The 22,313-nt window shown below is 46.8% G+C and overlaps 1 protein-coding gene across 7 annotated transcripts in view; it reads right to left on the bottom strand.

Moving 5' to 3' along the window:
- LOC110533189 (lipopolysaccharide-responsive and beige-like anchor protein) overlaps positions 1 to 22,313 on the bottom strand; it is a 356,513-nt gene that overhangs the window by 41,558 nt on the left and 292,642 nt on the right. For 4 of the 7 annotated variants that reach the window (XM_090187615.1, XM_090187619.1, XM_090187617.1 and 1 more), the window contains 4 exons: positions 20,529 to 20,696; positions 13,703 to 13,792; positions 6,198 to 6,390; positions 4,982 to 5,047 (listed from right to left, as the gene is read on the bottom strand). In XM_090187615.1, coding sequence (XP_090043741.1) covers positions 4,982 to 5,047; positions 6,198 to 6,390; positions 13,703 to 13,792; positions 20,529 to 20,696 — 517 coding nt within the window. The remainder of the gene's footprint in view (positions 1 to 4,981; positions 5,048 to 6,197; positions 6,391 to 13,702; positions 13,793 to 20,528; positions 20,697 to 22,313) is intronic. The other 3 variants (XM_090187618.1, XM_090187621.1, XM_090187622.1) reach the window with 1 other exon arrangement.

The raw sequence follows: 22,313 nt of genomic DNA, 5'->3' as shown, positions 1-22,313 counted from the left end.
GTTAATTAACACTCAAGGCTGCAGGGCCAGACGGACTACCAGAACGCATACTCAGAGCTGACAAGTGTCTTCACTGACATTTTCAACCTCTCCCGGGCCCAGTCTGTAATACCTACATGTTTCAAGAAGACGACCATAGTCCCTGTGCCTAAGATCCCCATAGTAACCTGTATAAATGACTATCGCCCCATAGGACTCACATCTGTAGCAATGAAATGCTTTGAAAGGCTAATCATGGCTCACATCAACACCATCATTCTAGACACCCTGGACCCACTCCAATTTGCATACCGCCCCAACAGATCCACAGATGACACAATCTCTATTGGACTCTAAACTGACCTTTTCCACCTGGACAAGATGAACACCTACAGTGCCTTGCGAAAGTATTCGGCCCCCTTGAACTTTGCGACCTTTTGCCACATTTCAGGCTTCAAACATAAAGATATAAAACTGTATTTTTTTGTGAAGAATCAACAACAAGTGGGACACAATCATGAAGTGGAACGACATTTATTGGATATTTCAAACTTTTTTAACAAATCAAAAACTGAAAAATTGGGCGTGCAAAATTATTCAGCCCCCTTAAGTTAATACTTTGTAGCGCCACCTTTTGCTGCGATTACAGCTGTAAGTCGCTTGGGGTATGTCTCTATCAGTTTTGCACATCGAGAGACTGACATTTTTTCCCATTCCTCCTTGCAAAACAGCTCGAGCTCAGTGAGGTTGGACGGAGAGCATTTGTGAACAGCAGTTTTCAGTTCTTTCCACAGATTCTCGATTGGATTCAGGTCTGGACTTTGACTTGGCCATTCTAACACCTGGATATGTTTATTTTTGAACCATTCCATTGTAGATTTTGCTTTATGTTTTGGATCATTGTCTTGTTGGAAGACAAATCTCCGTCTCAGGTCTTTTGCAGACTCCATCAGGTTTTCTTCCAGAATGGTCCTGTATTTGGCTCCATCCATCTTCCCATCAATTTTAACCATCTTCCCTGTCCCTGCTGAAGAAAAGCAGGCCCAAACCATGATGCTGCCACCACCATGTTTGACAGTGGGGATGGTGTGTTCAGCTGTGTTGCTTTTACACCAAACATAACGTTTTGCATTGTTGCCAAAAAGTTAAATTTTGGTTTCATCTGACCAGAGCACCTTCTTCCACATGTTTGGTGTGTCTCCCAGGTGGCTTGTGGCAAACTTTAAACAACACTTTTTATGGATATCTTTAAGAAATGGCTTTCTTCTTGCCACTCTTCCATAAAGGCCAGATTTGTGCAATATACGACTGACTGATTGTTGTCCTATGGACAGAGTCTCCCACCTCAGCTGTAGATCTCTGCAGTTCATCCAGAGTGATCATGGGCCTCTTGGCTGCATCTCTGATCAGTCTTCTCCTTGTATGAGCTGAAAGTTTAGAGGGACGGCCAGGTCTTGGTAGATTTGCAGTGGTCTGATACTCCTTCCATTTCAATATTATCGCTTGCACAGTGCTCCTTGGGATGTTTAAAGCTTGGAAAATCTTTTTGTATCCAAATCCGGCTTTAAACTTCTTCACAACAGTATCTCGGACCTGCCTGGTGTGTTCCTTGTTCTTCATGATGCTCTCTGCGCTTTTAACGGACCTCTGAGACTATCACAGTGCAGGTGCATTTATACGGAGACTTGATTACACACAGGTGGATTGTATTTATCATCATTAGTCATTTAGGTCAACATTGGATCATTCAGAGATCCTCACTGAACTTCTGGAGAGAGTTTGCTGCACTGAAAGTAAAGGGGCTGAATAATTTTGCACGCCCAATTTTTCAGTTTTTGATTTGTTAAAAAAGTTTGAAATATCCAATAAATGTCGTTCCACTTCATGATTGTGTCCCACTTGTTGTTGATTTTTCACAAAAAAAATAGTTTTATATCTTTATGTTTGAAGCCTGAAATGTGGCAAAAGGTTGCAAAGTTCAAGGGGGCCGAATACTTTCGCAAGGCACTGTATGTGATAGTGCTGTTCATTGACAACAGCTCAGCGTTCAACACCATAGTGCCCTCCAAGCTCATCACTAAGCTAAGGACCCTGGAACCGAACACTGGATCCTGGACTTCCTGACGGGCCGTCCCAGTTGGTGAGTTTGCCAACGACACAACATTGGTAGGCCTGATCACAGACTATGATCAGACAGCCTATAGGGAGGAGGTCAGACACTTAGCAGTGTGGTGCCAGAACAACAACCTCTCCCTCAACATCAGTAAGACCAAGGAACTGATCGTGGACTACAGGAAACGAAGGGACGAGCACGCCCCCATTCACATGGACGGGGCTGCAGTGGAGCAGGGCGAGAACTTCAAGTCCCTCTGTGTTCACATCACTAAGGATCTATCATGGTCCGCACACACCAACACAGTCATGGGGGGAGGGGGCGCGACAACACCTCTTCCCCCTCAGGAGGATGAAAAGATTTGGCATGGGTCCCCACATTCTCAAAAACTTCTACAGCTGCACCATTGAGAGCATCTTGACTGGCTGCATCACAACTTGGTACGGCATATGCTTGGCATCCGACCGCAAAGCTCTACAGAGGGTAGTACCGACGGCCCAGTCCGTCACTGGAGCCGAGCTCCCTGCCATCCAGGGCCTCTATACCAGGCGGTGTCAGAGGAAGGCCCTAAAAATGGTCAAAGTCTCCAACCACCCAAGTCATAGCATGTTCTCTCTGCTACCGCACAGCAAGCGGTACCGATGCACCAAGTCTGGAACCAACAGGAACCTGAACAGCTTCTACCCCCAAGCCATAAGACCGTTAAATAGTTAAATAGTAATCAATAGCTACCCGGGATATCTGCATTGACCCTTTTTGTACCAACTCTTTTGTCTCATCACATACGCTGCTGTTACTGTTTACTGTCACTTTATTCATAGTTATATGTAGATATCTACCTCAATTACCTCGCACCTCTACATATCAACTGGTACTGTTTACTATCTGTCACTTTATTCTTGGTTATATGTAGATATCTACCTCAATTACCTCGCACCTCTACATATCAACTGGTACTGTTTACAATCTGTCACTTTATTATTGGTTATATGTAGATATCTACCTCAATTACCTCGTACCCCTGCATATCAACTGGTACTGTTTACAATCTGTCACTTTATTCTTGGTTATATGTAGATATCTACCTCAATTACCTCGCACCTCTACATATCAACTGGTACTGTTTACTATCTGTCACTTTATTCTTGGTTATATGTAGATATCTACCTCAATTACCTCGCACCTCTACATATCAACTGGTACTGTTTACTATCTGTCACTTTATTCTTGGTTATATGTAGATATCTACCTCAATTACCTCGTACCCCTACATATCAACTGGTACTGTTTACAATCTGTCACTTTATTCCAGTTATATGTAGATATCTACCTCAATTACCTCGCACCTCTACATATCAACTGGTACTGTTTACTATCTGTCACTTTATTCTTGGTTATATGTAGATATCTACCTCAATTACCTCGCACCTCTACATATCAACTGGTACTGTTTACTATCTGTCACTTTATTCATAGTTATATGTAGATATCTACCTCAATTACCTCGCACCTCTACATATCAACTGGTACTGTTTACTATCTGTCACTTTATTCCTAGTTATATGTAGATATCTACCTCAATTACCTCGTACCCCTCCACATCGACTGGTACTGTTCACAATCTGTCACTTTATTCATAGTTATATGTAGATATCTACCTCAATTACCTCGTACCCCTACACATCGACTGGTACTGTTTACTATCTGTCACTTTATTCATAGTTATATGTAGATATCTACCTCAATTACCTCGTACCCCTGCATATCAACTGGTACTGTTTACTATCTGTCACTTTATTCATAGTTATATGTAGATATCTACCTCAATTACCTCGTACCCCTGCATATCAACTGGTACTGTTTACTATCTGTCACTTTATTCATAGTTATATGTAGATATCTACCTCAATTACCTCGTACCCCTACACATCAACTGGTACTGTTTACTATCTGTCACTTTATTCATAGTTATATGTAGATATCTACCTCAATTACCTCGTACCCCTGCATATCAACTGGTACTGTTTACTATCTGTCACTTTATTCCAGTTATATGTCTCTGACCACTCTCTCCCAGACAGTGTATCCTATACATCACTAGAGCTCTGCCTCTGACCACTCTCTCCCAGACAGTGTATCCTATACATCACTAGAGCTCTGCCTCTGACCACTCTCTCCCAGACAGTGTAACCTATACATCACTAGAGCTCTGTCTCTGACCACTCTCTCCCAGATAGTGTATCCTATACATCACTAGAGCTCTGTCTCTGACCACTCTCTCCCAGACAGTGTATCCTATACACTACTAGAGCTCTGTCTCTGACCACTCTATCCCAGACAGTGTATCCTATACATCACTAACGCTCCGCCGCTCTGCTCGCCTCCTCATCAACAAGTCGTGAGTGATGAGAGGCGCCCATATTGTCCTGACATCCGCCCGCCGCGCATTCTCAATCACACATTATTACCGCATTCATATTCATTTATACTGACACAGATCCTTTCCCCCGCTCAAATTAAACCAGAGAGAGAGAGTAAGAAAACTGTGAGAGAGAGAAAGAGAGAGATGGCGAGAGAGAGGGATAGAGGAGAGGGGGAGAGGTTGATGATGAAATACCAGTCCAGGCCACAGCTCATTGCATTCCCATTTGCATGCAAATGGTTTAGCAGAGAAGAGAGCAGAGTGGAGGATTTATTTCAGGGGATGAGAGGACGGGGACGGGGACGGGGGGGGGGCTGTTGGTGGGCAGAGGCTGGGAAACAACAGCAAGCTACTGGCCAGGGACACTGCCTTGGGCCATCACAATGAATCCCAGAGACACACACAGACAGAGAGACACACACGTTTGAGCACACACCAACATACAAACACAGACACAAGTGGCATACCTATCAGGGGGTCTATTTCCACGGGTAGTTGGTACTGCTGGTCCTGCACAGAGGAGCCTTGATGACCTGAGAGAGAGAGAGAGAGGAGAGAGAGATGGAGAGAGAGAGAGAGAGAGAGAGAGAGAGAGAGAGAGAGAGAGAGAGAAGAAAAGAGAGGTGTGGGAGGAAGGAATGAGTGGGATGCAGAAAGAAGGATGGGTTTAATATCAGTGATTTGGCCCTGTGGAGTACTTTGGCTTCTGTTCCATATGGGAGATGCTAAAATGTAATTTGCCACACTCAAAGCATATTGTCCCCCAGAGCGCTCTCACAAGAGTTACATTTAGCTGTAAAACCATTTTTTGTGGCTCCAAATAGACTCTGATAACACATAGTAATACATAACCAAGTTTATAACAGAATATCGTGAATCCTTACATCTGAACATCCTCTAATAATACAGATTTGTACCATAAACAAGTTCAAATAACACTAATATCACAATTCAAGATCTAACCACAAACAATATCACATGAAATCCACTCATCAAAACAAAATGAGATCTACAAATCTTTATTGTCTTTGAGTTTCCTAACGTCAGACTTCATCCCAGATCCCCTTCCCTGTTATTCCACAGCAGGGTTGATGTTTAATAAATAAACCATGAGGAGTGAGGCCTTGATGCATCGAAGTGGAAGTGAAACCTAACGCTGGCAGAGTGCACGTGTCACATTTGATCCTGCCTTTTAGGAGGACCGCTCAACTGTCTCAGAAATCAACGTCCTGTCCTGGGAAGATGAGAGACAAGCCCATTGGCTGCTCTCGTTGAGATACACAGATAAATACTGACTGAAGGCCTTTGGATACGATGCTTTGTGTGGACAAACGTGTTGTCCTCAACTGTGTGCTCCAAAACTCTCTACTCTGTGTACCGGTCCTTGACGTGCTACATGAAATCAGACTTGATTAAAAAAATAGTATATCCTTGATATCTCATATCCTACATATGAGTTGAATTTCAATTAATTGGTTAAACGTACATTTCAAGCCATAGGGTGGCACACAATTATTCCAGCGTCATCCGGGTTAGGGGAGGGTTTGGCCGGGGTAGGCCGTCATTGTAAAACAAGAATTTGTTCTTAACTGACTTGTTACATAAAGGTTTTAAAAAATAATCCTGCTGACCTCTACAAGATAATCCTACTTTAGACTCCATTTCCTACAATCCCCCTCTTACCGGCCAGGCCGTGCCACTTGTTGACGGCGAAGAGGCGGTTGGCGGTGACGGTGATGATGGCGGGCGAGGCGAGGCCCGGCTGGGTGTTGGCGGCCACGTGGGCCACGGGAGAGTTGCTGGGGAACTTCAACACCATGATGACATCCTGCTGCATCTGCTCCGTGAACATCAACGGGCTCTGCAGGAGGACATACTGGTGGTGATGGACAGATCAACGGACGGATGGACGGAAGGAGGGAGAGGAGGATGGATAGATCCACAGACGAAGAGCAGGAGCGAACAAGGGATGGAGCAGCGGAGGAGAAGAGGGAACAGCAGGAGCAGCAGCACGCAGAAAAGAGAGTGAAAGCGAGAGAGAGAGAGAGAGAGAGAGAGAGAGAGAGAGAGAGAGAGAGAGAGAGAGAGGGGGGGGAGGGAGGAGAGGGACAGAGAGAAAGTTAGCTGGGAAGCTAGCATGGAGTTGCAGCACTCAGAGGCCAAGCTACAGATAGGGAAGGAGGCCAGCTGGAGAAAAGCTACAGATAGGGAAGGAGGCCAGCTGGAGAAAAGCTACAGATAGGGAAGGAGGCCAGCTAGAGAAAAGCTACAGATAGGGAAGGAGGCCAGCTAGAGAAAAGCTACAGATAGGGAAGGAGGCCAGCTAGAGAAAAGCTACAGATAGGGAAGGAGGCCAGCTAGAGAAAAGCTACAGATAGGGAAGGAGGCCAGCTAGAGAAAAGCTACAGATAGGGAAGGAGGCCAGCTAGAGAAAAGCTACAGATAGGGAAGGAGGCCAGCTGGAGAAAAGCTACAGATAGGGAAGGAGGCCAGCTAGAGAAAAGCTACAGATAGGGAAGGAGGCCAGCTGGAGAAAAGCTGGGGTACTAAAAACAGAGTACCATTATTCACATGACAACATTGATTAGAAGTCAGGGCAAGAAAAACAGACACAAGAAAACTATTTCTTAAAGACAAAGTTTGTGTCAATACTAAGGAAGAACCAACAAGTCACTATTAAAACGGAAGACAAACAAACGAACAAACCAAACGTAAACGTAATCCACAGGATTGGTATAGTGTATAGTGTGTGTGTATAGTGTGTGTGTGAAATACCCTTGCAGACCAAAACTCCTCTGTGGAACTCCCCGTGTTAACAGTGTTACAGTGCTCCCTCCCTAACACTCTATTAAAAGTGGCTGTAATGCCCATACAGATAGAAGACTCATTTTTGTATCTGTGTTACATTATGGCGTCTGTGATTGGTTATAGCCATCTATAGTGCTCTATCTATCTCTATGGTAATGCCTCATCAAATGTGGCACCATTAATAACCTGTCAGTGAGGGCTGCTGGGTACTGGAGTCCTCCTCAAGTCTGACATTCTACACCATCTGTGATGAATCAAGAGGCTACTAGCAGTTACTTGGACTGAACCTCTAAATATAAGGACTCGTGTACATGCCAGACATTATTTATCTATCTTTTCACAATGAGAAAAGTCAACATTCTTCCTCAAAACTCTCAGACTTTCTCTTCAGGAAATGTTCTTTAACATGACAATGGTCAGAAGTGAACTTGATACTTTCATCATTGGTAACAATCAGTCGCCACAAACGGTCAAATAAAAATCCCATTTTGTATTTATCTTCATATAAGAATTGACATTTGTTCCTGCCAAGCTTCGTCAAGACACCGACACGCACTTTAAACCATGTGAGTTCACTTCTACTGATAAGAGTTGTTTTTACTGGCTTGGCTCACACACATTATTCATGCTGCGTCCCAAATGGCACCCTATTCCCTCTACATAGTGCACTCCTTCTGATCAGGGTTCTGGTCAATAAAAGTGCACTCCACATGAAATAGGGTGCCATTTGTTCAGTCTGAGGAGTCATTTGCAGGATGCTTGTAGTGAGCTGGGGAACATACTATACATGCTTAATGTCAGAGGCACACTGAGGTAAATCTCTGTTGTTTTAACAGGCTACTAGAATACTTTGACAACGCCATTACTGAACACCAACATGGGGACATGACAGGACTGGAGTCTGACACCACACCACACTCAGACAGGGGGACATGTCAGGACTGGAGTCTGACACCATACTACACTCAGACAGGAGGACATGTCAGGACCGGAGTCTGACACCACACTACACTCAGACAGGGGGACATGTCAGGACCGGAGTCTGACACCACACTACACTCAGACAGGGGGACATGTCAGGACTGGAGTCTGACACCACACTAAACTCAGACAGGGAGACATGCCAGGACTGGAGTCTGACACCACACCACACTCAGACAGGGGGACATGTCAGGACTGGAGTCTGACACCATACTACACTCAGACAGGAGGACATGTCAGGACTGGAGTCTGACACCACACCACACTCAGACAGGGGGACATGTCAGGACTGGAGTCTGACACCATACTACACTCAGACAGGAGGACATGTCAGGACCGGAGTCTGACACCACACTACACTCAGACAGGGGGACATGTCAGGACTGGAGTCTGACACCACACTACACTCAGACAGGGGGACATGTCAGGACTGGAGTCTGACACCACACCACACTCAGACAGGGGGACATGTCAGGACTGGAGTCTGACACCATACTACACTCAGACAGGAGGACATGTCAGGACCGGAGTCTGACACGACACTACACTCAGACAGGGGGACATGTCAGGACTGGAGTCTGACACCACACTACACTCAGACAGGGGGACATGTCAGGACCGGAGTCTGACACCACACTACACTCAGACAGGGGGACATGTCAGGACTGGAGTCTGACACCACACTACACTCAGACAGGAGGACATGTCAGGACTGGAGTCTGACACCACACTACACTCAGACAGGGGGACATGTCAGGACTGGAGTCTGACACCACACTACACTCAGACAGGGGGACATGTCAGGACTGGAGTCTGACACCACACTACACTCAGACAGGGGGACATGTCAGGACCAGAGTCTGACACCACATTACACTCAGACAGGGGGACATGTCAGGACTGGAGTCTGACACCACACTACACTCAGACAGGGGGACATGTCAGGACCAGAGTCTGACACCACATTACACTCAGACAGGGGGACATGCCAGGACCAGAGTCTGACACCACATTACACTCAGACAAAGAGATGTGTAAAGAGATTAATGGGGGTGAGTCAGAGAGAGAGAGAGAGAGAGAGAGAAAGAGGGAGAGAGGGGAAGAGAGGAAGAGGGAAAGCGAGAGCGAGAGAGGAAGAGCAAGAGAGAGGAAGAGCGAGAGAGAGGAAGAGCGAGAGAGAGGAAGAGCGAGAGAGAGAAAGAAGTCCCTCATCTGCTGCTGGTGTGAATGGAAAGGGGAAGGCCCTGAACATCAGTCTGTCTAGGACACGTCAAACCTGTCCAAACACACCAGGCCCACCTACCACCACCGGAGAGGCCAAACAATTACATACAAGACACCTTTAACCACTTGAAAGGATGGACTCATATGCCCTCCCGCTCCAGTAGTGGGGTCGAGTTTCCAATGGATTTCCGTACGTACTTGTGTCTCACCACAGGGAATTGAGGCCCTGCTCAACCACCACACGTTTATTTGTCTAGGAAAGTGTCTCCCCATTTCTCCCCTCGTTATTCTACTACTCCATTCTCATCTTAGCAGCTCTTACTGTACCTCACTGTACTGCACTGCACCCTACTGTACTGTACTGCACCCTACCGTACCGCACCCTACTGTACTGTACCGCACCCTACTGTACTGTACCGCACCCTACTGTACCGCACCCTACTGTACCGCACCCTACTGTACCGCACCCTACTGTACTGCACAGCACCCTACTGCACCGCACCCTACTGTACCGCACCCTACTGTACTGTACTGCACCCTACTGTACTGCACCCTACTGTACTGCACTGTACCCTAATGGACTGTACCCTAATGGACTGCACTGTACCCTACTGTACTGCACCCTAATGTATTGTACCGCACCCTAATGTATTGTACCGCACCCTACTGTACTGCATCCTACTGTACTGTCCTACTGTACTGTCCTACTGTACTGTCCTACTGTGAGAGTGGAAGAGTTAATACACTGTTACTAATAGTATACTGTACCCTACTGCACCCTACTGTACTGCACCCTACTGTACTGTCCTACTGTACTGTCCTACTGTACGAGTGGAAGAGTTAATACACTGTTACTAATAGTATACTGTACCCTACTGCACCCTACTGTACTATACCCTACTGTACTGTCCTACTGTACTGTCCTACTGTGAGAGTGGAAGAGTTAATACAATGTTACTAATAGTATACTGTACGCCAGGCCAGGATAGTCAACTTCTGATTTCATTAAGACATTAGAAGGGGAGGAAACAGAATCAACATAACATCTTTTCAGGTACTGTCCATCGGTGGCTCGCTTTGAGTCAGGACCCTCGTAAGACATCACAGTGAGGGATGTATTACAAAAGGAAATGATAAAATGCCATTATACTGGGAAAGATGGGTAAATCTTTTAGTTGGAGTTAAGATCAGAATTAATGGAGGATTGGACGCTGTGTGAAAATCCAGCACTTGCAGAGAGAGGAAGTTAGGAATATATATAAAGTTATTTCTATAGTCATGTGAGACAAAATAGCTGTGAGTAGCAGTAGAAGTACTGTTTTCCATTAAATTTACTCCAATCAGGGAGGGATGGTAGGGGGAAAAATATAAAGAAATAAAACAACTAAATTAGGGGGATTAGAAATTATGCAAACAATTACTTTGATAGATTGTGGGTTCTATCGGCAAATATTAAAGCTGATCTACCCTCAAAAAGAGCAAACCTCACCCACCTGGCACTCCAGGCAGGCAAACGCTAACAGTGTTTGAAAGAAATCAAGTAGTATTTGCACCCAGGTCTGGGGGAAACCCTAGACTCCCAACCTGTGGATGAATGTAGCATTATTGGATATGTGGTGAGGAGCTAATGGGGTGTTTGGTAAACATGGGTGGCATATGGACAGCGCTATGTGTGTGTGTGTTTGTGTATGTGTGTGTGTTTGTGTATGTGCGTGTGTTTGTGCATGTGTGTGTGTTTGTGCATGTGTGTGTGTATGTGTGAATGTTTGTGTGTGTGTGTGTGTGTATGTGTGTGCCAATGGTCTCCAGCTGTCAGCACCACAGGGCCACCCCGCTAATGGGGGCTCAAGTCGGCACGTCATCCACAGCCCCCCCCCCCCTCTTCCTGCTCCTTAAAAGCCTGTCACCTATGGGCCATTGTTCCCAGCCGGTCCTCCTCCCTCTGGTTCTCCCCTGGTCCCCTCGTCTGTCTGTCTAAGGTGTGGAGTGGGAGTTTGGCTCAGGACCATGTTTCCACAGTGCTAATCCATTCACCCTCATCCGCCCTCCTTACACCCAAAATCACACCTCATCCCTTCACATAGAATCACACCTCACCCCTCTCTGAGGACGAGAGGAGACAGGTTCAAAACCAGAGCTTACGTTTCCCAGGGTTAGGCTGGAGGGATGATGGTGGGGAGAGGAAAGACTATAGACGGGCTAGTATGAGTCAAAGCAGAGACCGTCGTTTGACATACTAGCAGTCAGAGGCAGTCATTTATCATACTAGCAGTCAGAGACAGTCAAGGCTATTCCATTTGGCCTCTATCTAGACTACTGAGGAGATGGGTCTGTACTGGGCACGGTACTGGGTATGGTATTGGGTATGGTATTGGGTACGGTTTTGGGTACGGTATAGGGCATGGTATAGGGCATGGTACTGGGCATGGTATTGGGTATGGTATTGGGCATGGTATTGGGCATGGTATTGGGTACGGTATTGATTACGGTATTGGGCACGGTATTGGGTATGGTATTGGGCATGGTATTGGGTACGGTATAGGGCATGGTACAGGGCATGGTATTGGGCATGGTATTGGGTACGGTATAGGGCATGGTATTGATTACGGTATTGGGCATGGTATTGGGCACGGTATAGGGCATGGTATTGATTACGGTATTGGGCATGGTATTGGGCACGGTATTGGGCATGGTATTGGGCATGGTATTGGGCATGGTATTGGGTACGGTATAGGGCATGGTATTGATTACGGTATTGGGCATGGTATTGGGCACGGTATTGGGCATGGTATTGGGTACGGTATAGGGCATGGTATAGGGCATGGTATTGGGCTTGGTATTGGGTACGGTATAGGGCATGGTATAGGGCATGGTATTGGGCATGGTATTGGGCATGGTATTGGGCATGTTATTGGGCATGGTATTGGGCATGGTATTGGGCATGGTATTGGGTACGGTATATGGCATGGTATTGATTACGGTATTGGGCATGGCATTGGGCATGGTACTGGGCATGGTATTGTGTACGGTATTGGGCAATGTTATTGGGTAAGGTATTGGGCATGGTATTGATTACGGTATTGGGCATGGTATTGGGCACGGTATTGGGCATGGTATTGGGCATGGTATTGGGCATGGTATTGGGCACGGTAATGGGCATGGTATTGGGTACGGTATTGGGCATGGTATTGGGCATGGTATTGGGCATGGTATTGGGCACGGTATTGGGCACGGTATTGGGCATGGTATTGGGCACGGTATTGGGCACGGTATTGGGCACGGTATTGGGCACGGTATAGGGCACGGTATTGGGCACGGTATAGGGCACGGTATTGGACATGGTATAGGGCATGGTATTGGACATGGTATAGGGCACGGTATTGGGTACGGTATTGGGCACGGTATTGGGCACGGTATTGGGCATGGTATTGGGCATGGTATTGGGCACGGTATTGGGCATGGTATTGGGCATGGTATTGGGCATGGTATTGGGCACGGTATTGTGTACGGTATTGGGCAATGTTATTGGGTAAGGTATTGGGCATGGTATTGATTACGGTATTGGGCATGGTATTGGGCACGGTATTGGGCACGGTATTGGGCATGGTATTGGGCATGGTATTGGGCATGGTATTGGGCACGGTAATGGGCATGGTATTGGGTACGGTATTGGGCATGGTATTGGGCATGGTATTGGGCATGGTATTGGGCACGGTATTGGGCATGGTATTGGGCATGGTATTGGGCACGGTATTGGGCACGGTATTGGGCACGGTATTGGGCACGGTATTGGACATGGTATAGGGCATGGTATTGGACATGGTATAGGGCACGGTATTGGGTACGGTATTGGGCACGGTATTGGGCACGGTATTGGGCATGGTATTGGGCATGGTATTGAGCACGGTATTGTGTACGGTATTGGGCATGGTATTGTGTACGGTATTGGGCATGGTATTGGGTACGGTATTGGGCATGGTATTGGGTACGGTATTGGGCACGGTATTGGGCACGGTATTGGGCATGGTATTGGGCATGGTATTGGGCACGGTATTGTGTACGGTATTGTGTACGGTATTTTGTACGGTATTGGGCATGGTATTGGGTACGGTATTGGGCATGGTATGGTGGTCAGCCTGTGTGTGAGCGCCCGCGTACGTGTGTGCGAGACTCACCACCTGCATGGCGGAGCTCCTTGGTGGGTGTGGCTCGATGAGCAGCTGACATGGGGTCTGTCCAAAACTCCTGATCTGTGCCTCCACAGCCTGGCGAGAGGTAGAGAGAAAGAGAAGTAGAGAGAGACAGAGAAAGAGATAGGTGTAGAGAGAGAGAGGGGTAGAGAGAGGTAGAAAGAGAGAGGTAGAGAGAGGTGTAGAGAGAGGTAAAGAGAGAGGTGTAGAGAGAGAGAGGGGTAGAGAGAGAGAGAGAGAGGGGGGGGTAGAGAGAGGGGTAGAGAGAGAGGAGTAGAGAGAGAGAGGAGTAGAGAGAGAGGAGTAGAGAGAGAGAGAGAGAGGGGGGGGTAGAGAGGAGTAGAGAGAGAGGAGTAGAGAGAGAGAGAGAGAGAGAGAGAGAGAGAGAGAGAGAGAGAGGGGTAGAGAGAGAGAGAGCGGGGATAGAGAGAGGTAGAGGTAGAGAGAGAGGGGGAGGGTAGAGAGAGAGGTAGAGAGAGAGGGGGAGGGTAGAGAGAGAGAGGTAGAGAGAGAGGGGGAGGGTAGAGAGAGAGAAAAAAAAGAGAGAGAGAGAGAGAGAGAGAGAAAGAGGTAGAGAGAGAGAGAGAGAGAGAAAGAGGTAGAGAGAGAGAGAGAGAAAGTGAGAGAGAGAGAGAAACAGAGCGAGAGAGAGAGAAAGAGAAACAGAGAGAAAGAGAGCGAGACAGACAGGCGGGTTAGGTGGCGCTAATTAAGAGATATAGGACCATAAATGTCACAGGAGACGCCGCCTCTCAGCTCTGGACAACATCAGGGGCCACAGAGTCAAGGTAACACAGGGCTGGGAGGACAGAGAGATGTACTAGTGTATGGTCACAACACAGTAAAGAATACATACAGCAACAGATGTAGGTGTGTGTAGGAGTACTCTAGGTGAGATGGGGCTACAGAGAGAGAGAGTAAATACAACCCAATACATTGTAAATACAACTCATATTTATGTTTATTTATTTTCCCTTTTGTACTTTAACTATTTGCACATTGTTACAACACTGTATATAGACATAATTACATTTGAAATGTCTTTATTCTTTTGGAACTTTTGTGTAATGTGTAATGTTTACTGTTTAAATGGTTTATTTCACTTTTGTTTGTTACCAACCCCACTTGCTTTGGCAATGATAACATATACGTTTCCCATGCCAGTAAAGAACCTTAAATTGAAATTGAATTGAGAGAGAGCAAGAAATAAATATCTTGGGCAGGAAAGACAGAGGTTAAGTGAGTGACTGCTGCGCCGTGCAATCTGACTGTGTGTGACTGCATGTGAGAGAGTGAGTGTGGAGAAGAGCAGAGAACTATGTGAGCAGAGTAGAGCAAGAGAGAGCGAGAGCGAGAGCGAGAGCGAGAGCGAGAGAGAGCCTCAGTTAAGCCCATAGACTCGGACTATACTTACTGTATACTAATACCTGGGATTCATGTGAAATGGCACCCTATTCCCTATGTAGTGCACTTCTTTTAACCAGACCCCTATTTATACTCTGGTCAGAAGTCAGGCACTACATAGGGAAGTGGTAGTCATTTCAGATCAGACCTATACTCCAGCCACTGCCTGCCATCCTACCTTCCAGCTTTTGTGGAGGATCCCAGTGTAGTAAAAAAAAAGAAGATGGTTCCTAATCTCTAACAGGTATGAGAAAATCTCCCGGCCTAGACTCAAGGCCTCCACCGACGCCAGTTGATATGTGAGCGTCAGAAAACCCAGGGCTTTGGTTCGACTCTCTCACTCTCTCTTTCCCCCAGTCCGACTCCCTGCCTCTTACCTCCCCCTTCCTCTCTTTTCCAGCTCTTTCCTTCTCTCTCCCAGACCCTCAAAGCCACTCAAGCTTTGATCCCCCACTCCTCTCACAGCTGAGGAGAACAATGGGATCTGTCCCTCCCTCTTTATTTAGTGTAGATCCACTCCTGGGTCCATTAGACTGGGCCATCGATTACAAACAGATTATCTAGTGTGTGTCCCAAAATAGTACCCTATTCCCTACATAGGGCCCTGGTCAAAAGGAGTGCACTGTTAGGAGAATAGGGTGCCATTTGGGACACAGCCCTACAGTCACTAAGAGGATCTTGAAATACCAGAGAAAGCATGTAGGGGTTCTAGGAAAAGCCCAAGTCATTACATCACTGGAATGGGAGTCAGGGCAAGATGGCGATAAGCGCTAGCTAGCTAACCCAATGTCTTCACAGCATCACTGTTTGATGAAGGGGAACTAAAGAGGACTTTTACAAGATGATTTCAGATTTGCATAGAAATGTTGATGACACAAAATAAGAACACTTTTCAGTATTTGTCCGCGGCGTGAATGTGAGTGGTGTTTGCAACCGCTAGCTCTAGCTAGCCTAGTAGCTTGGCACAGGACCAGCAGGAGGATTAAATGGAGGTGATTGATCAAAGTGTGTGAGCCTGGGGTGTGAGGGGTAGTCCGTCAGGACCACTATGAACATCTGTGCCGGTGTAATTAGCTGTGGTCTGTCGTGTTCATCCAAAATACATTTGGCAAGAGCTTTACCATATATATCCCTATATTATACTATACATATTAAATACTAAATCCTCCTTATATATATATATACAATTTCTCTGATATCACATTTTAACAACCAAAAATATGATAAAATCTCTTGTATACGATGATACAGTCCACTTCCATCAGATCGTGAACTGGACTGTGTGTACAGTATGGTCTCTCCCTGCAGCCTCTATAGAGGACAACAGAACACACTCCGTACCTCCTCCTCCTCCTCCCCTGCCATTCAGCTGCCCTTCATGCTCAGTGACTGGAGCATCGCATGGCGGGCACCGAGGGCAAACGCTGATTTATCACCTCATTCCCATCCAGATGTGCTTGAGCCCACCACCTACCCACCCACGCATGCAAATTCATTACCAGGACCAGTGGGGAGAGGGGGGCTGTGGTCGGTCATTTCCCCAGCTAGAGGCCCATTACCCAGGCATGGCCAGGAGCCTGGTGCATGGTTAATACAACCGGACGGTAAATTGGATCTCTGACACCCACTATTTACCTTGGAGCTGCTCTGATGATCAGGAGAATTAATAAATCCACACCCCGCACAGCATGGTGCCATCAGAGAGAGAGAGCAGATAAACTCTCTCTCTGTGTGTGTGTGTGTGAGAGAGAGAGCAAAAGAGAGAATGATTGGAGAGAAAGAGAGAGATTGGAGGTGTATTGCATGAACACACAAACACATGAATGAAGTGAGGGAGGAAAGTGAGTGAGTCTAAGAAAGAGTTCCTTCCCTCCTCCCTGTGTCCAATCAGCTGGGGAGGTTTCTCCACACACCCGACTGAACCCCGGCGTTAGTTTTAATTAGTCAAATACACCAGCAGTGCGTCTCCAGCCCCGAGCCGTAGCCAGCCTCAGCCCCTCAGTGTTTGTGAGGAAGCAGGCCTGTGGAGGAGGCGGAAATGGGTTGCTAGTCTGGGCCGTGTCAGGGCCCAATGGGGGTGGAGGTTGGAATGGAGGGGTGTAGCGCCAAGGGAGACCGCCACTACTGAGTGACAACTGTTTCAGCCATGGTCCTGGTGTGGTCTGGGCTAGGCCTTCCGGGGCTGGTTTGTGTCAGAACAGGCAATGGAGGACAGGTGGTGGTGGAGGGAGGTAGGGAGGGACAGGGTAGGGAGGGACAGGAGAGAGAGGGAGGAAGGGACAGGGTAAGAAGGAACAGGGTAGGGAGGGACAGGAGAGAGAGGGAGGGACAGAGTACTGGTACAGGGATTGCTCTCTCTCTCTCCTGCCCTCTCTCCTACCCTCTCTCTCTCTCTCTCTCTCTCCTGCCCTTTCTCTCTCTCTCTCTCTCTCCTGCCCGTGCCCGCTCTCTCTCTCTCTCTCTCTCCCATGCCCGCTCTCTCTCCCCTGCCCCCCCTCTCTCTCTCTCCTGCCCCCTCTCTCTCTCTCTCCTGCCCTCTCTCTCTCTCTCTTGCCCTCTCTCTCTCGCTCTCCTGCCCCCCCTCTCTCTCTCTCCTGCCCCCTCTCTCTCTCTCCTGCCCCCCTCTCTCTCTCCTGCCCCCCCTCTCTCTCTCCTGCCCCCTCTCCCTCTCTCTCTCTCCTGCCCTCGCTCTCTCCTGCCCTCTCTCTCTCTCGCCCTCTCTCTCTCTCGCCCCCTCTCTCTCTCTCGCCCCCTCTCTCTCTCTCTTGCCCTCTCTCTCTCTCTCTTGCCCTCTCTCTCTCTCTCTTGCCCTCTCTCTCTCTCTCTTGCCCTCTCTCTCTCTCTTGCCCTCTCTCTCTCTCTCTTGCCCTCTCTCTCTCTCTCTTGCCCTCTCTCTCTCTCTCTCGCCCTCTCTCTCTCTCTCTTGCCCTCTCTCTCTCTCTCTTGCCCTCTCTCTCTCTCTTGCCCTCTCTCTCTCTCTTGCCCTCTCTCTCTCTCTCTCGCCCTCTCTCTCTCTCTCTTGCCCTCTCTCTCTCTCGCCCTCTCTCTCTCTCTCTTGCCCTCTCTCTCTCTCTCTTGCCCTCTCTCTCTCTCTCTCTTGCCCTCTCTCTCTCTCTCTCTTGCCCTCTCTCTCTCTCTCTTGCCCTCTCTCTCTCTCTCTTGCCCTCTCTCTCTCTCTCTTGCCCTCTCTCTCTCTCTCTTGCCCTCTCTCTCTCTCTTGCCCTCTCTCTCTTGCCCTCTCTCTCTTGCCCTCTCTCTCTCTCTCTTGCCCTCTCTCTCTCCTGCCCTCTCTCTCTCCCTCTTGCCCTCTCTCTCTCCCTCTCTCCCTCTTGCCCTCTCTCTCTCTCTCTCTCCTGCCCTCTCACGCTGTCCTTTGTCTGTGATTATGGAAAATCTCACGGCCGTCACACACCAGTGACAATGCAGTCTGCATTTTACAGCTTTCACGTAATACGAGTATAAATTAAACATACCCACGCAAACAGGAACCTGCCTTGAGTTGTCGCACAACCCCCACAAACCAGACAACACGCCAAGGACATCCTCGGTTATTCATTTCCCTTCATTCAAAACGAAGTGCGGTTATGTGGTTACTGTGATGCGTTTATTTGCATAAAAACAGCATGTTTTCCATCCAGATGCAGCTTGTCGAGTGGTTGAGTAAATCACATGACCGTAGCCTCGCTGCAGAGGGGGGTCTTCCTCCGTCCTTTAAATGTACAGAATATAGAGACCTCATCAGATACGGACCAGCGCCCCTGAAGAAGATTGGCCTTGCCAGTGTCCCCACATAATCACATGCCTATATGTCATAACATTGTAGTATGGGCAAGTATATAGGTGACCTATGCCCAGCAAGTTTCTAACATCACACGCCTTTCATAAACGTCAGCTGGGAATTGAATGAAGAGAGTGACTCTGAAGACGGGTCCTCTTGTACATTAGCCTGAGCAAAACGTCCCAGAGCTAGCTAACGGAACAGTTGAGTCACTTCGACCTTCAGCTGAACACTCACGGACACTAATCAACCTCTAACACGGTTCCACAGTGAGTGTACTGCTGGAAATGATGACTACTATCGCCCTACTGTGTCTTTGTTGAACGCCGATGTCAAGATGGTGATTTTCTGGCCAGGACTCTGATAGTAAAAGTTCTGAGGGAGGTTCAGTGTGAATGTGTTTTGGTTGGTGGACGGGTAATGTTGTTCATTTCAAATGTACACACTTAATTCCAACTGAACATACAATTATATTCAACACAACATAAGTAATTGTGATATCAGAGCAATTAGGATATTTGTTTACGGATCATTTGTTTGGGGCTTCAGAGTGTCTTCAATTAAATATATATTGCATTATATAGGAAGTTATGTTGACCAGCTCTCGTTGTGTTATCTCTGGAGGTTATTAGAGCCAAGACAGTACTGGTATCAGGATATTTTTTCCATGACAAAAATGAAAAAACGACGCAAACCAATCTCTTTGGTCCTTTAAAAACCTGCTGTATGTAACATATTGTACTACAACTTAGAAAATAAATACATGTGACTCTGGATGACAACATGATGTTTGTTTCCAACATTAGAGCTGATTTCTAAACCAGTTCAATCCGCTTTGTGTTTTGTTTCCTTACCCCCATACTAACGAGTATCACCATACTGGTATGGTCTCGGCGCTAGAGTTTACACAGTACACACACAGTGCACTCTGGGCCAGAAGAGGCTGTCTCAGTGGTTGGCTGCCATGTCTGGCACCCTGAGTTACACTTCAGTGGCACCGTTTTAGACGAGAAGTCACACTCTAGTTGTGGGGTCAGCACCCTGTTCGCCTGCCACAGATTTGTTGGAGTGTCAATGAGAGAGTTAGCGCTGTAAGCTAGCGGGCTAGCCATGGTTTATTGCTATATTGGTGTACTGTGTTGCTGCTGTGGGGAGAGAGGGAGAGGCTGCCTGCCTGTTGGTTCAAAGTGAAGGGAGGATGAATAATGAATGAAAGTAGAGCGAGAAAAACACAAACACACTCCCGATTTTTAAGGGCTTTCTCAGACTTTAAAGTGGAGCACTTCATATAGCTTTCAGTGGGATCCCAGTGCTGGAGATGAAAGACTGCTGGGTTCAGCAACTCAACTTGACTGAATAGTACTTACTTACCACACAGCCCTGCTGTTGAATGTAACACAAATAACAGCGTCAATAATGTCAGAGGATTATACCTTTTGCTGATGCTAATGGACTTTAATTGAATTCAACATCCCAGTTAAGAGCTTTAATGATTCTGTGTGATACCGTGGAGTAATTAATGTCCAGCAGGGGATTTTAGAGATGGAAAAGACAAATAATATTATAACAAATAATACGCAGAAAAACGTCACGTCAACTCTGCGTGTGTGTGTGTGTGTGTTACATCACCTCTCTGAGCATGGGGTCGGTGATGGAGCTGAGGTTGATGGTCCCTTCATAGGTCAGGTAGTAGAAGACGTTGAGAGACCTGGTGGCCTCAGGACCCTGCTGCTTGTAGCCAAAGATCAGGTCGATCCACTGGTGCAGCTGGCACGACACAAACTCACTCTCCAGAGCCTGGGAAGACAGGAGGAGAGGAGGAGCCATGGTTAGAGGGGATTGGGCTAAATGAAAGGGTTATTGAGCAGAGTGAGGCAGCGAGGACTCATGGTTAGAGGGGATTTGGATAGATAAGAGTGGTACAAGAGGACCCCAAGATTATATCAATAATAGGAGGTAGGGAATCCTTGCAAATAATTGATTGAAGTTGATGTCACTCATAAGCCACAGAACCAAGGGTGGGATTAGACGAAGTCAAATTATTATTTATACAGGTCTACTGAAGCATTATGTACAGTAGACCTGCTAAACTGCAAGACTGCAAATTATGTTCGGCACTAATTGTTGTAATTCCAGAACCCTTACTCCACTCCCCCAACCCCCACAAAAAGCTGCAACTCAAAGCAGAACTTGTTCAAAGTCGTTTCAATAGCAGATAGCAGCACTGACTATCATCTGCATAATGGAGAAAATGCTCCAAGAGACTCCAATGCTAATCGTGTGAAAACACTCCGTTCTAGTAGGACGTTGGGGACTCATTTTGGACTCTTCTTCCCCTTTCGTGGGACGACGAGACGAGATAATGTATATAGCGGTGCTTTGGAATGTCTCTGTTTCACCATAACATTGAGATACAAGCTGTTTTTCTACTCATTAGCTGGCAAAGAAGGGAAAACATTTATGGTTTCTCATAAAAAGAGCGATTGTGTTAATTTCTGGAAAAGCTGTCGGCACGGCAACAACAAAGGCTTCTAAACGCGTTCCAAATTAGAATGAGGAGGCCTTGATTGTCATTGCTGCCTTGTGGCACATTAATTCTGTGACAAAACATTAAACCGGTACACTTAAATGGCAATTTATATCATTTAAATGTTTACAGCCGGGGCTGGCCCATCACTCACTTAAATGTGACTTTCTGACAGCTAATTTTCCTTCTAATTCTCTCTCACTCTCTTAATTATAACTTTCAATCAGGGAGGAATGGAGGAAAGAGAGAGAAAGTGAGAGAGAAAATAGAGAGAAAGAAAGAGATGGGGAAAGAAAGGGAGTGCGAGAAGAATGAGATTCAGAGAGGGAGAGAGAGGAGGAGGTGAGAGAGAAAAAGAGAGAGCGAACAGCTCGACGCCTGCTGCCTGTATGCCATCATGACATCTCCCCCTGACGAGGCGATCGAGCCTCAGCCTGATGGTAAACTGTGAAAGCTCTTGTATAATGACTTTATGAGCCGTGGAAACAACATCAATAAATTGGTCGGTGTCAAAGAGAGAGAGAAAAGGCCCTGGGGCGGCAGAGCACTGAAAGGTCTCTGGGTTTTAATGTGGAACTGGGCCTGCGTCCTAAATGTGACCATGTTCTTTCTTTCTTTCTCTTTCTTTCTACCTACCTACATACATGTATACATATATATATATATATATATATATAGCGCCCTATGGGCCCGGGTCAAAATGAGTGCACTAACTAGGGAGTAAGGTACCAACATTGGGATGCAAGCTGGGAAGTAGAGTGGAGGAAGAACACGATTAAAATGAGGACATGTTGTATAAGTGCATAACAAATTGTGTGAATAGGTTACACTTCATGGCTCTTTTTTGTAAATGTTCAACAATTATACTTCCGCAATTATAGTTTGGT

The sequence above is a fragment of the Oncorhynchus mykiss genome, chromosome 10 (assembly GCF_057628025.1).
Source record: "Oncorhynchus mykiss isolate SJ-2025 chromosome 10, ASM5762802v1, whole genome shotgun sequence".
Taxonomy (NCBI): domain Eukaryota; kingdom Metazoa; phylum Chordata; class Actinopteri; order Salmoniformes; family Salmonidae; genus Oncorhynchus; species Oncorhynchus mykiss.
Note: the sequence above shows the minus strand (reverse complement) of the source record. Positions and strands in the feature narration are given on the sequence as shown.